The 14,427-nt window shown below is 40.3% G+C and overlaps 2 protein-coding genes across 2 annotated transcripts; both read left to right on the forward strand.

Annotated features, from left to right (window-relative positions):
* The first annotated feature begins 1,835 nt into the window (after positions 1-1,835).
* Positions 1,836-3,286, forward strand: LOC115728597 (mitogen-activated protein kinase kinase kinase 18-like). Its single transcript, XM_030658926.2, has one exon. It carries the CDS (start codon positions 1,925-1,927, stop codon positions 3,284-3,286), a length of 1,362 nt encoding a protein of 453 aa, XP_030514786.1. The 5' UTR covers positions 1,836-1,924.
* A 7,951-nt stretch (positions 3,287-11,237) lies between these two features.
* Positions 11,238-12,881, forward strand: LOC115728604 (S-type anion channel SLAH4-like). The gene is made up of 2 exons (XM_030658925.2): positions 11,238-12,107; positions 12,597-12,881. The coding sequence occupies exons 1-2, from the start codon at positions 11,238-11,240 to the stop codon at positions 12,879-12,881; spliced, it is 1,155 nt and encodes a 384-aa protein (XP_030514785.2).
* Positions 12,882-14,427: the final 1,546 nt, after the last annotated feature.

Genomic DNA, 14,427 nt, shown 5'->3' on the forward strand with positions numbered 1-14,427 from the left:
GGACATTTTTAATAACGAACTCAGGCTACTCAAAAAGTGAGATAAGGTTTTGGTTGGTGGGTCGGTTTAGGAGCGGGAAGATGGAAGTGGTGGTGGCTTTGTGGCTTTGTGTTTGGTTACGAAGGTGGTCTTTTTTCTTTTCTTAAAGTTCCAACTGTAGTTGTCCTTTTTTGCCAGCTATTTTTTTTTAACAACCCTTTGGTTTTTTTTTTCTTTTTCGTTTTGTTTTTACTAGCATCTTTTTGCAATTTATGTTCAAATTCACCTCCAATTCAAGACAAAAGAAAAAGAAGATTCGAACGTTTTGTGGGTGGGGAGTCCTTGAGATACCCTTTTCGAAAAGAAACCGCTTTTTTTTTTTTTTTTTTTCGGATCCGAGTTTGATTTTTGGACCAAAAGATTGCATCATCAGGGTTCACATTGTGACCTATGTACCAAGGATTATTATCAGATGCTCCTTACATTACAAGTTTGCAAGGTCTTTCCGGGTTAATTTCTATTTTTAATCTTTCGAATTGCCGCCAATCTTGCGATTTGACTTTCATTTACATCAAAATAGCTAGTATCTTTCGTTGTGTAAGAATATTGACATACGTAGTTGCGGGGAAATATCCATCTGGTCCAAAATGTATTGTGCGATTGCTAATTTTATCTTAAACTTTTCGATTTTGTCAATTCGGTAGTAAACTTTTGTGCGAAATTCCAATACGGTCATTCCAGTCGGTTTCCATCAGAAATTTGTTGACGTGGATGTGCAGTCATCTCTGGATAAGGATCGATTTGACAAAATTAAAAAAAAAAAAATAGAACTCGGTTGACATTTGTACAATAAGTTTATGATTAATTTAACTGTGTATAATTCTTTTATTACCAAGAAATCTATTTTTGTCGTTTAAAATTTTGGAGAAAAAACTTAGCAATTTCACAATAATTTTAAATGATTTCGCGGATATCCTTTTGTCAAACATGCTTCTTGGAGAGAGTGTGAGCAGCCACAAGAATGTACTTTGTACTTTGGTGGTATTTAATTATCAACATTAAGTCCCCACCGAATATCAACTATTTTTACTATGTAGCAAGGCGAGTAGTATTCCTTTATAAAGAGGAAAACAAATTTGAGCAAAACAAGTGCACGTGCATTTTATCCATCGAGAACAGTAAAACTTTGGTTATTGAACACGGGCTCATCGCACGTATCGAATAAGGCATTTTCATGGCACGACCTTCGTCAATTATTGGTGATAGCTAGAAGCGATCATCTGATCCGGGTGGCGGTATATACTAGTCCATCGCACTGTCAAAATTGCGATACACATATTCTCGTTACTAAATCGGGATTTTTCCCTCGCTCCATCATAACAATGCGGGGAAAAAATGGCATTATTCGCCGGCTTACAGCGAGGTGAAGAAAACTAATCTCCAAAATACTCGATTAAGACCCAAAAAGGACAAAAAAAAGAAACAGAGAGAATTCTTGTCCTAGAACTCAAATTATGTACAGGTCAGCCGACTGGAATATCCCCATCAACAAGAACAATGCCCAAACCCTAACTGCTGCCCCCCGCACTCCACGCACGTGCTCACGTGCCGCCACGTGAACACTTCGTTTTCCCAATTAAAAGGAACCCCCAAAACTAAAGTGAAAATTGGAAAATAAATAAATAAATAAAGTAATCACCATTAATTAGGCTGGGCGGCTAAAGCCGTCGGGCTCAGGCTCAGCCCCTTCCTCCTTTCGCCACGTGTCGCCACCTAATTCACGGGGGAGAAAAAACGGCGGCCGTCCCATTGGGGCCACAAAAGAGAGAGGAATCGGAAGCATAGCTTCTTGCATTAGAAGCCAAGCACACGAAATTCCAATTTCACCGAACTTATATAAGTACCGACACCGCTACAGAAACTTAAGTCACTCCTCCTCCTCCCCATGAGCTGGACCAGAGGCCGGACCGTCGGCCGCGGGTCCTTCGCCGCCGTCTCGGTCGCGGCGGCTCACGGGTCCGGCGAGCTCTTCGCCGTCAAGTCGGCCCTGGTCTCCAGCTCGGGCACCCTCCGGGGGGAGCAGGCGATCCTCTCCGCGTTGGACTGTCCTCACGTCGTGGCGTACCGAGGCTGGGACGTCACTCGCGAGGAGGGCGAGCGGGTGTACAACCTGTTCATGGAGTACGCCCCCCGCGGCACGCTGGCCGACGAAGCCCGCGAGCGTGGGGGCCGCCTCGAGGAGACTGCGGTCCGGTCGCGGGCGCTGGAGATCCTCCGCGGGCTCGAGTACATCCACCGCAGGGGCATTGTCCATTGCGACATCAAGGGCCAGAACATCTTGGTCACTAGCGAGGGGACTAAGATTGCCGACTTTGGCCTAGCCCGTCGAGTCGACGACGTGGCGGCCGGGCCGGTTGGTGGGACGCCGCTCTTCATGGCGCCGGAGGTGGCTCGCGGAGGACAGCCGGGATTCGCGGCCGACGTGTGGTCCCTCGGGTGCACGGTCCTCGAAATCGCGACCGGGCGGCCGCCATGGATGGACGTGGCTGACCCCATATCCGCCATCCATCGAATCGGGTTCTCCGCCGAGTCGCCGGAGATTCCGGGCTTCCTGTCGGAGCAATGCAGGGACTTTCTGAGCAAGTGCCTGAGAAGAGACCCGTCGGAGAGGTGGTCAGCCAGCGACCTCCTTGGCCACGCTTTTCTCGAAGACGAAGCTCCCGACTTCCTCTTGGAGGAAATTGAACTCAAAATCCCAAACACCGGATCACCGACCAGCGTGTTGGAGCAAGCGATCTGGCCGTCAACTGAAGATCCAGAGCCCTGTCAAGCCCTGCTTCAGAGAAGTGCTCTGAACTGTCCTCCGAGCGAGAGAATCCAGCAACTGATAGGCCAATGGAGCGCGAATTCGACCTCTCCTCCTCAAATGCCGAATTGGGAAGGGGATGAGAGTTGGGTCGCGGTCAGAAGCAGCGAATCGAGAGAAGAAGCACCAGAAACCAGTGGCAGAGCAAATGCCAACGAAGAAGAAGAAGACGGGGTGGTGGTGGCTTCTTGCAGATATGGAGATCTAGAGAATAGCTCTGATTGGGAGCGAGAGGAAGAAGATGATTCGACTCTCTGTGGATGTAATCTTCTTGGTTCGTGTGAAATTACGAAATTCGTGAAAATTGGATTAGAAATTGCAGATTGTCCATATAGGCTTTCTCTTTCCTCCTTCATGCTTGTTCTTTGCCAAAAAAGCCACCTTGGGAACCTCTTGCAGTTGCCGTCTCTTCACTTGACATGCTCAGTTGTGTGTGTGTAGGGTTTTTTTTTCATGGTTATTTACAAGAATGTTCATTCTTTTGGGGCCACCAATAGGCATGGAGCGCGGCTGGTAAAGAGATTGAGGGGGTGGGGACGTTAGTATCGCATGTGCAGGGTTCGACCCCTGCGCGTTGCAAAAAGGCAGAGCGACAGAGAAGAGAATCAGAAGTAGGACCAAATAAATGCAGAATGTTCGATTGGTATGGAAGAAAAAAAAATTCAGCATCAAATTAATATTCCATCTATAACCAAAAGGTTTGGACCTTTAACCGAAAGGTCCTATTGCGAAAAGAAAGAAAGAAATATCTCGACATCCTTATTTAGGGAGGATGACGTGACTTCGGTGTTGAAAAGAGACGGCGAGATTGGCACACTGATCGAAATGGATCTTCTAACATTGGGGATCCATGTTAGGGGTAGCGTAACCCCTCATCGAGCCGTCCATTTCTCATCGGACGGTCAACAATCGATCAATTCAAATTTTGAGAAAGGGAAAATTTTAGATGAGAAATTTTTTTTGATTGACGCGATTGATTGTTGACCGTTCGATGGGAAATGAACTGCCCGATAAGGAGTTATGTTACCCCTTAACATAAACCTCCAATGTTAGAGGATCCGAATCCCGTTGACACTAGTCGTTTACTAGCAGTCGAAAGAAGCTGCAGGTGGGCTGGCACGTGGCCGAGATAACGGCGAGATCGTTCGATGATGTTATTTTTGTCGTACCGATAAAAAGCGCTGTGAGGAGTTTAGGTGTGATTGAATGGGCCGGGCTCGTTCATGTCAAAACACTTTGTGCTCATTCTGGACTCGAGGGAGGGCCGACAGGACATGAGCATACCCCCTCTAGTCCCTATTGGGCTTTATTACTATGTGGTCATTGGAAGTTGTCATCGGTTTTTGTTAATTTCCACGAAATGTTCTATTTTAATAATAAAGGTCAATCCCAATCTAATAAGAGGTTAATCTTTGTTTTTTTTGGGCGACTATAAGAGGTTAATCTGACATAATCAACAATTTATCCTCTAATAGCTAACGTTCACTCTCTCAATCAATTTTTTTTTTGCACCACCTAGACTTAATTTCCTGAAAAAAAAAAAATCAATTCTAGGTCCAATTTCAATTATGTTTTGCATTTTTTTAAGAAAAAAAAATGCAAACTTTCAATACAGTTCCAAATCAAAAAAATTACAAAAAAATTTCTAAATCTATTGTGATTGTGTCAATTTAGTTATAAACTTTTTTTTTGGCCAAATGAGTCCTAAATCTTTTACAATTCTACTAATTCAGTCCACTTTGCCGGTTGGCATTAACATGGCGTGCCAACACTAATGTGGATAATTTTTAATTATATTTTGACAATTATTTTTTTCTATTTTTTATTTTTTCCCCTTTCCTACTCTTAATGTGGCCAACAAGCTTTGGCGACCCTTGGCGGCCGGTGGGCAAGGACATCCTCCCCTCATGAACGCAAACCCTCGTAAGGCGCGGCCGCGGGTGAAGGCGGCCATGGCCTTGCCTGTGGCCCTCGCCAACCACATTAGGACTAGGAAAGAAAAAAAAAGAAAGAGAAAAAAATATTATTAAAAATTATCCATGTTAGCGTTAGTCAGTAAAGTGGACCGAACGGGTACGATCACAAAAGGTTTATGACTCAATTGATAAAAAAAGCTTAAAACTGAATTGACAAAATTATAATTTATTTAGAACTTTTTTTAGTAATTACCCTATCCCAAATCTACTTGCTTCCAAAGATCACCACTAATTTCTTCATGAATATCAATATTAGGGCCAGTCAATGGTTCATTACCAAAACTCGCGTTTTCACCAACACACTCACCTTTGTTTGGAACAATAACAACCTTTTGATATTGATAATTCTAAAGAAATTAGTGGCAATTTTTGCACGTGGGCAAATGTGGGACTAAAACGAAAGTCGGGGATTTTTTTTTAGACAAAAGGAGTTTAGGGCAGAAGTGGGATTGGTTGTAAATGTGGGAATTTTTTTAGTGAATTAGCCATTTTATAAGAGGTTAATCTGACAAGTAATAAACAATAGTAATCTTTGACCCAAAAAAAAAAACAATAGTAATCACTCTACTAGGTAACATTCACTCTCTCAATTATCAAATTTCGTGTCCCCCCAAAACCAATCTTGGAGTAGTTGTCATTTTCACAATAGGGCTTTGTCAAAGGACTGAAAACCTTATCTTTGGTGTTTTTTTTTTCAAAATAAAAGCGCCTTTTATCTAGCCAGTATATTGTTAAGTTTAGGGTTAATATCGCGAAGAATCTCAAACTGATTTATCTATGATAAATTTACTTAAAATTATTTTTTTAACCATTACAAACCGTACATTGGTACATTTGCGATAAATTTACGCAAAATTAATTTTTTGACCACCACAAACCTTAAATTGGCATAATCGTGACAAATTTACCCATCGTTAGTTTTCATTAAATTGGGTTAATAACATGAAAAATCTTAAACTGGTACACATGTGACAAATGGACGATAAAAATCCTAAATTGGTACACTCATTAATTGCTATATATAATCTTCGAAGGTAAATTTAACAAAAATTAACAGAGAAAATTTATCATATGTGTATCAATTTGGGGTTTTTGATGGTTAAAATATTAATTTGAGGTAACCTTATCATATGTATATCAACTTAGATTTTTTTTTTTTGTGATATTAACCCTTAAGTTTAAAATGAAGTGAGCAAAGTTTAGGTCAACTCAGCAATTTGATGATAAAATTTAATAGAAATTTGTTGAGAAAATTTGTCATATATGTATTAAAATATTAATTTAAGATAAATTTATCACACGTATATAATTTAAAATTTGTCATGGTATTAACTTTTAAGTTTAAAATGAAGTGAGCGAAGTTTTAGGTCAAATCAAGTGGCCGCACAAGTTGCAGGCAGAAAGGACCTTTTTAGCCCAATAACTGGTCAACTTTGTCGACCTATGATCATTTTCACATTAGGGTTTATCGATGGACTGGTTCTTTATTTTTGATGTAAACACCTTATTTATTTTTATTTATTTTTTCAAAACAAAGTGCCTTTTTATCTGGCCTATATATTGTTAAAATTTAAAACGAAGTGAGTAAAGTTTAGGCCAAACCAAGTGGGGGATGTCGATGCGGCAAAAGTTGTAGTTGTCGGTAAAAAGAACCTTTCTGGCCTAAGAGCTGGTCAAGTTTGTCGACCTATAAGAACGGCGGACACAGACTGACGCAATAAAGAAAATTGCTCAGAGAAGAAGACCCAACTCTAAAATTCTGCCGCCGAGTAAGGCGGATATATAGTATGAATTCTGGAACGTAAAATTCGAAATATTCTCAAAAATAAAGAAAAAAATATTTTTTCTCAATTTAAGAAGATGGTGATGGTCATTTTCGGATGGCTATCACTAGATAAGGTCATATAGTAGCGTTCCGTACCTGGAATGAATTATCGGAGCTTTGATTCCTGCGTTGTCGACTAGTGTTTCATATAGTGTCTTTGAATCAATTTGTCGGTGACGTACCTTTAGTTTAAAAACACTGTGAGAAGAACGGCGGACACAAACTGATGCAGTAAAGAAAATTGCTCAGAGAAGGAGACCCAACTCCAAAATTCTGCAGCAGAACGAAGACGAGACCCATTCACGACAGCAACCAAACCTAATATCAGCAGCAGCCTTCAACATCAAGCACACATCAACTTTGTTTCCTCCTTCAGAATCACCTAATCAGCCAACATGACTCCACCATCGAGATACATGAACTAGGCCCGGGACGAGGAAGTTTTCGCGGCATCGATTAACCTTATTCGCCGTTAAGTGACGAATTTCATTTAATGACTTAAGTTCTCGCGAATCTCACGTGACGTCAAAGTCGATGGCCGATTTGCTGTAGAGAAAGATGACTTATTATATCGTGATCGACATAATACGGCACGGCACGGCCTCTTTTTTCCCCGACAATACCCAAAGGTAAAAAACATCAGATTTAAGCTAAATTTGTCCCCCTCGTGGTTAGGTACAGGGTCCATCGCTGTCGTGGGCAGCTGGGGTGCGATGGTGCTAAAAAGCAGCAGCCTAGCAAGTCTTTTGAGCAAATAAAATATTACACGTGCATATAAGTATGGCTAAATACACGAACAAAATGACTAATAACAAACTAGTGTCGTAGTCAAAATGATTAGAAAAAATTATCCAAAAAATATTAAACCCATTACAGTTTTATCGATTCAATCTTAAACTTTTTAATTTTGTCAAATGAGTCTTAAATCTTTACACGTTTTGACGAGAAATTGCTGATGTATATGGACAAAGTTTGATATTATTTTATTATTTTTTCAATTTATTTATTATTTATTATTTTTTTTCTATTTCCCTTTACTGTTTTTCCTTTTTCTTTTTTTTTTTCCCTCCCCTTGTCCCCTGCAGGCCTCAGGCAAGGGAAGCCCAGGCTTGGACTGGTGAGGGAAATGTTTGCTTGATCTGGTGAAGGGTTGCCCTCGCCTGGGCTAACGAAGTTGGCCCTCGCCTGAGGCTAGCAACCTTCATTGGCCGTCTCTAGGCTCATTGATGGCTAGTGGAGAAAAGAAAACAAAGAAAAAGAAGGAAAAAAAGGAAAAGAAAACAAAAGACAAGAAAAAATAAACAAAATTAAAAATAATAATAAGATATTAGTAATATATTATTAAAAATTATTCACGTCAATGTTGGTCATACCACGTAGGACAGTTAGCATCTACATTAGTGATTTTCAGTCAAAATTGGCCGAATGAACTTAATTGGCAAAACGTGTAAAGATTTAAGACTGAGTTAATAGAAATGCAATAGGTTTAGGATTTTTTGGACAATTTTTCCCACCTATATATGTTGACCAAACAAACAAACAATAATACGGATAACAAACAAGTGTCGAAATCAATACAATCGCAAACAAAGGGACCGAAGACTATCTTATTTTGCATTCATAATTCGTCCATGTGGAGGGATTTCAAGGAATCATATGCTGCAGAAGATTTCATAAATTTTTGATTATTCTCACTTGGAAAATGTTTTCCTTTGATGTAAGTTGGAACACTAAAGATCACAATCAGACGAGTCCGGGCCCTTATTTGAGACCATTTTAGATCCTTATTCGAGGTGAGATCTATTCGTTGCTTCTTTTGAAAAAATAGTCCCATTTGATGGTACCCTTCTTGAAAATTTCACAAAAATCCGAGGTAATTAAATCGAAACCTATCCGAGTAACTTACTTCCAGAAAATACCTTTGTGTTTGCATGAAATGACGATGACTTCGCGAGTTGTGGATTGATTACGCCAAACAAAACTCTCATTATCAAGAAAAAAAGAAGGATTTGAGAAGCTGGCAGTATAACAGTATAATTTCAATCACAAGTGATGTGAATAGCAAAAAAATATAGCAGTCATTACGGGATCCATATGTGATATTGTGTCAAGTATTCTACATTTATACCGTCACATTATCATGCTAACGAGACTCAAAAGAAAAATATACAGATAAATCCATATAAAGAGACAAGCACACATCCCAAAAAGTGTGCGCCCAAAAAATGGGAAGTTAGGAAAAGCAAGTCACGTACGCATCACCTCTGTACGTAAGAGACAAACCGATATCAGACAACGGAGGAACCTTTGCAGTCAGGAAACGCACACCAAAGAAATTGGAACCTCTAGTCAGCCCAATCATATATCCGTGGACGATAGGGTTGTGCTGACTAGAGGTTCCAATAATGTGAATCCCGAGATCATGTCTACATCCTACTAAGTATGCGTTCGAGTTAGATTTTGTCTCGAGCTTGAGCCCATTTGATCGAATCGGTCCTAGACTTCTATCGGGAGAAACCCAATGACGGTAGAGGGACAAAAATGGAGATTTACGAACTTTTGCGTAGACATCTCGACTCACCTCGAATGTCTGCTTAATCATGTAGAGCTAAAGAATGGCTTGAGATCCTTCTTGGTGCAGTGTGTGCCTACCGATGTTTGCCGTTTTCATTTTTCTGCCTTGGTGAAGCAAAGCCTTGTCACGTGAGAGTAGTGTTCGTGTGCGACGTCTAAGGTACGGCTCTACGTGAATTGCACATATAGGTTTTAACGTAGTGTTTGAAAGTCTCTATAAATCTTCTCGTTCAGAGTATTATGAGAGATTATGAGTTAACATGACTAGGAATTTTCTAGATGTAATTTAATTGTGGGAAACACAAGCAGGGTAGGTTTATTGTAATCCTGTAATTCTCCAATGGATAGTGAATTCATTGCAGTTGACTTTCTTTGTGAAGTAGGTAATATTCAGGTATTAAATCACATAGATCTTTGGTGTTCTTTATCATTCCTATTGATTTATAATTTCTTCTTCTCGCGTGAAATTTGAATTATGAGATCAGTTAACTTCGTTGTTGTTTCACAATAACTGGCATAGAAGCTAGAGCTTGTGTTTTGTGGAGTTAATTTTGGGCTTTTACTTGTCTGATCACTATTTGAAAGTTCCGTTGTAGCAATTATTCTGAAATGAAAGTAGCAACTGAGAAGTTTGACAAGAGGAATATTTTTCAGTTATGGAGCGTCAAGACGCGTGCATTATTAGCAATTCAAACCTCTTGAGCTTTTTTACTTGTCTCTCTCCGTGTTTTCTGTTTTTTGGAAAATTGTTTAGTATAAAGCAAAATCTAGAGAATAAAAGTCCAAGCTCCAGATCCAAACCTCTTGGGCTAGACCTCAACGTAGTAACGTGGTGTGCATTGCGAATCCTCAAGTCATGGCATAAAAAATGAAGGAAAATTTTTAAATAAGAGCCCGAAATGGATAAGAGTCCGAAGTGCCCTCATTATTTCAAATAAAAGCTTGATCAAAGGTATTTTCATCATTTATACTTTCTTATTTTTTTTTCTTGTTTTCTTTCCTCTTTTTTTTTTTTCTTTCTTTTCGCCGGTGGTCGGTTCGGGCGATAACCGGCCACCCGGGGAGGGTTGCGTGGCCTTGCCGGGGCAAGGGGAGGCCGGAGGGGCAGCCCTTGCTAGATCTCGCCTCACCTGCGGTTGTCGAGGCCGACGGCTCTCACCGGTGGCCCGCCATTGCTCGAGATTGGCCCCCTGCAAAAAGGAAGGGAAGAAAAAAAGAAAAAGAAAATAAAAAAGGGAAAAAAATTAAAAATGAAAATGACAAAAATACCCTTGACCAATCCCTTTTTTGAAATTGTGAGTGCACTTCATGCTTTTATTTGAAACAAAGTTCACTTTAGACCCTTTTTTTAGAAAATAAGGGCCCTTATTTGAAATAAGATTCACTTCATGTCATTGTTTGAAATTTTCCAAAAGTTGAAGAGAGGGTCTTAATTTAGTGCATGAAAGTGAATTTGATACCACTTGAAATGGAAAAAGAAAAAAAATATATAGTTGCATGTATTTGATTTTAATCATATAATGGATATGTGCTTGCCCTGTATCACTACTTGTGAGTTTTGAGATACACGTGTGAGTTGTGTCAATATATCATAGTTGGTTCATAATTCATTTGCTTAAGTTTTTAAGTAAATGTGAGTTTAACTGAATATATTAATGGGTCCGAATTTGAACTTTCTCTTGGTAATCTTTTTGGATAAAGGTACAGGAGTTCTAGTGTGTGTTCCCAATAGCGAGAGTGATTCACTTTTGTCTCATGGATAATGTTATAAATCAATATTTTGCAAAGGACGGTAGCTTTTTTAGTTGAGCATTTGACCTGCCTTTCAGATGTGTCCCCCAATGCATGTCTTATCATCAAATCCTAATTGGCAACGGGGAAACTTCTCTGCCTTCTTGTTCTCACTCTCCACTTACGACCATGCTTATATAAGCAAAGCACCTATGGTGTGCAATCCATCTCCAAGATAAACCATCATCTTATAAACCCAAACCCCACTCACAAATCAATTTCAATTATGGAGGACAAACACCAAGAATCATTCCACATGCCCTCAATTCAACCTGTAATGGGAACCTCCTTATATGCAATCCAAGAAGAAGCCACCACCACCAAGTCTCTAAGGCCCTTGTCTTTAATCTTAACCAGAGTCCATGCAGGCTATTTTGGCATAACCCTCTCCATCTCATCCCAAGCTCTCTTGTGGAAGATACTGAGCAGCCCAGTGAATAGCTCACAGGGCCTCCATCACATGTTCCACAAGCTTCCGTCACTATCTTTCCTTCTCCTGTGGTGTTTAGCCTTCCCAATACAAGTCTTCCTCTCTCTTCTCTACACACTCAAGTGCTTCCTCCACTTCAACATGGTCAAGCAAGAGTTCAAGCACCATGTTGGAGTGAACTACCTGTTTGCCCCCTGGGTCTCTTGGCTTCTCTTGCTTCAATCATCTCCATGGGTTTCGCCCGATAGCGCACTGTACGTGTTGCTTTGGTGGGCCTTTGTGACTCCTTTGATAGCTCTTGATGTGAAAATTTATGGGCAATGGTTCACCACGGAGAAGCGGTTCTTGTCGGCGTTCGCAAGCACAGCGAGCCATATGACCGTCTTGGGGAACCTCGTGGGCGCGAGGACGGCTGCGCTGATGGGGTGGAAGGAGAGTGCTCTATGCATGTTTTCACTTGGGATAATTCACTATTTGGTGATATTTGTGACCCTATACCAGAGATTATCTGGTGAAAATTATTCACCGCCAAACCTCCGGCCAACTCTCTGCTTGTTCTTCGCCGTGCCGAGCACGGCGAGTTCCTCCTGGAGATCTATCTCAGGAAGTTTCGACCAACCCTCCAAGATGATGTTCTACTTGTCTCTCTTCATTTTCGCATCTCTGGTAATTTCCTTGAAGCCATTTGGTGTTAGTTTATAGGGCTTGCATTGGCTCATAAATTTAGACAACTTAATCAAGCTGGCGAGCAGACAGTCCACTACATTAAACGTTAGAGATTGACAATACATATATTAATCTAAACCAACTTTGCTGGATAAAAAATGTTATTAAGAGCTTTAAGCCACCATGTTTCTTTTTCTAGTATATGAATATGTATGTAATCTTGCTTATTTGAGTATGTCCCTATATCGAATATAAAGCAAGGCATATTCTCAATGCTTCACATCATTGGTTGATGAACCAAGACCTGATAAGCGACTTTATTACTACCTTTGGCATCTTGTACGTCAGTAATCAAGTTGGATGGACGAAACATGCACTACCTTGTTTTTCTTGTTTTCTGATGAGCAAGTCCATAATCTAAAAACTTTCTTGAAACTTCAACTAACTCTTTCTTGGATTTGATTTCGCCGGCTCCAAAATCTCGACCAGGCTTGTCGGCCTCTGCTCTTCAAGAGATGCATGAGGCGATTCAATGTCGCGTGGTGGGTTTACTCTTTCTCTCTCACCTTCCTCGCTCTATCCTCAGCTGAGTACGCCCACGACATGAGAGGGATCAGAGGAAAAGGGCTCATGCTCGCGTTATCGGCCTTGTCGGTTGTGGTTTTCCTCAGTCTCTTGGTCCTCACCGCACTCAGACTCGACCAGCTCTTGTGGGATGAAGAACAAGATGAGGAACCATCCCTAGGGTTTCCCAGTGACTCAGAGAGTTCTTGATGTAAGAGTGATCATCCGAGAGATGGTTAGTGTGAATTTGTAGATTGCAAAAACTTGGCTAGATTCGTATAATCTGTGATGGAAGTGTCTGTCATTGTTGTGACATGTGAAGATGTCCAAGGCCAAAGCTTGGTAATAGTGGGTAAATTTTTAAATTTGATAATGCAAAGGTGAACTTTCATTTGCTTTTAGATTATGTCCTTTCGAACCCTTTCAGTTTCCTGAATGAAAGTAGAGGACATTTGGAAGTGGACTTATCATATTATAATGTGTGTTTGAGCGAATTGGAGATCGTAATCAAGAGATTAAACTGTATCTTTGTGGTGTACGGTCATTTCCATTTTTACCCCTTTTCATGTCACTAGTTCTTAAATAATAAAATTCATAGGAGGTGAATATTGGGCATTGGCAAGAACTCAAAAGCAAAAAGTAAAAAAGCAGTGGAGGTCTGTTTTTTTTTTTTAAGCAACAGATAATACATTTAACCTATGTTGTGATTGGTGATCTCATCAATTTTTTTGTTTTGATGGCTGATCAATAAATACATACTAGCATATATACACTACTATTATTCTAGCTGAAAGATTCATAAGGTAGATTTAGGTTAGCTCTTTTTGTTAGAATTCAGCACACAACCACAACGAAATTGAGACACAATATTTATCTAGGTTCACCTTTAAGCTAGGGCTATATATAGCAAATGATTTTAGCACCTCACATCTTTCTATTACATTACTCTATATATATATAAGTAGCAGCTATTCATAGGCCAAGTCCAAACTATTTGTAAAATATGTGCTCAAACTATAGAAGCGAGATCCCCATCCGTGCTTTCCTATCGATAGGGAGTATGAACCATGCCCCAACATTCTGTTCAAACATTTATGTTATGCATTCATAGCTTTATCTGGGTATTAGATGTAAAGAGTTAAATTAGGGCAAAAGAATTGGTGAGCTATAAAAACCAAAATTTTAGAGCATCACAAGATAGAATTAGTCTAAGTTTTAACTCATTAAAAAGTAGATGGGATGTCTGGGGGGAGAGATGGCAGAGGTGAGTCTAGTGAGATTCAGAATGGACTATTCTTGTTCAAACTCCCCACAGCTACAGTTTGGGAGTGGGTTCTTGAGAATGGTCCATGGAATAACATTGCGAGGCGTGGCCGCGGGCGAAGACGGCCATAACCTTGCTAGCCGTGAGAGAGGCCGCCTTTGCCCGCGGTAGGCGATGGGCTCATCCAGTGGCCGGAGAGCTCTGGTGACCCTTGCAGCCATAGCTTGCCGGCCAGTGGGAAGAGAAACCCCACCCCCCAAAAAAAAAAAGAAAGAGAAAGAAAATAAAAAGAACATAACACATTTCAAAGATATTAAAATATTACTAAAAATTAACCACGTCAGTGCTAGCTAAAGTTGACCAAATGGACTGAACCGGCATAAATACAAAAGATTTAGTTCTCAATTAGCCAAAAAAAAAAAAGTTTAGAATTGAATTGGCACAATTACAATAGATTTAAGACTTTTTTGGTAATTTTCTCTAGAGAGAAAG

Source organism: Rhodamnia argentea, chromosome 3 (assembly GCF_020921035.1).
Source record: "Rhodamnia argentea isolate NSW1041297 chromosome 3, ASM2092103v1, whole genome shotgun sequence".
NCBI classification, from domain to species: domain Eukaryota; kingdom Viridiplantae; phylum Streptophyta; class Magnoliopsida; order Myrtales; family Myrtaceae; genus Rhodamnia; species Rhodamnia argentea.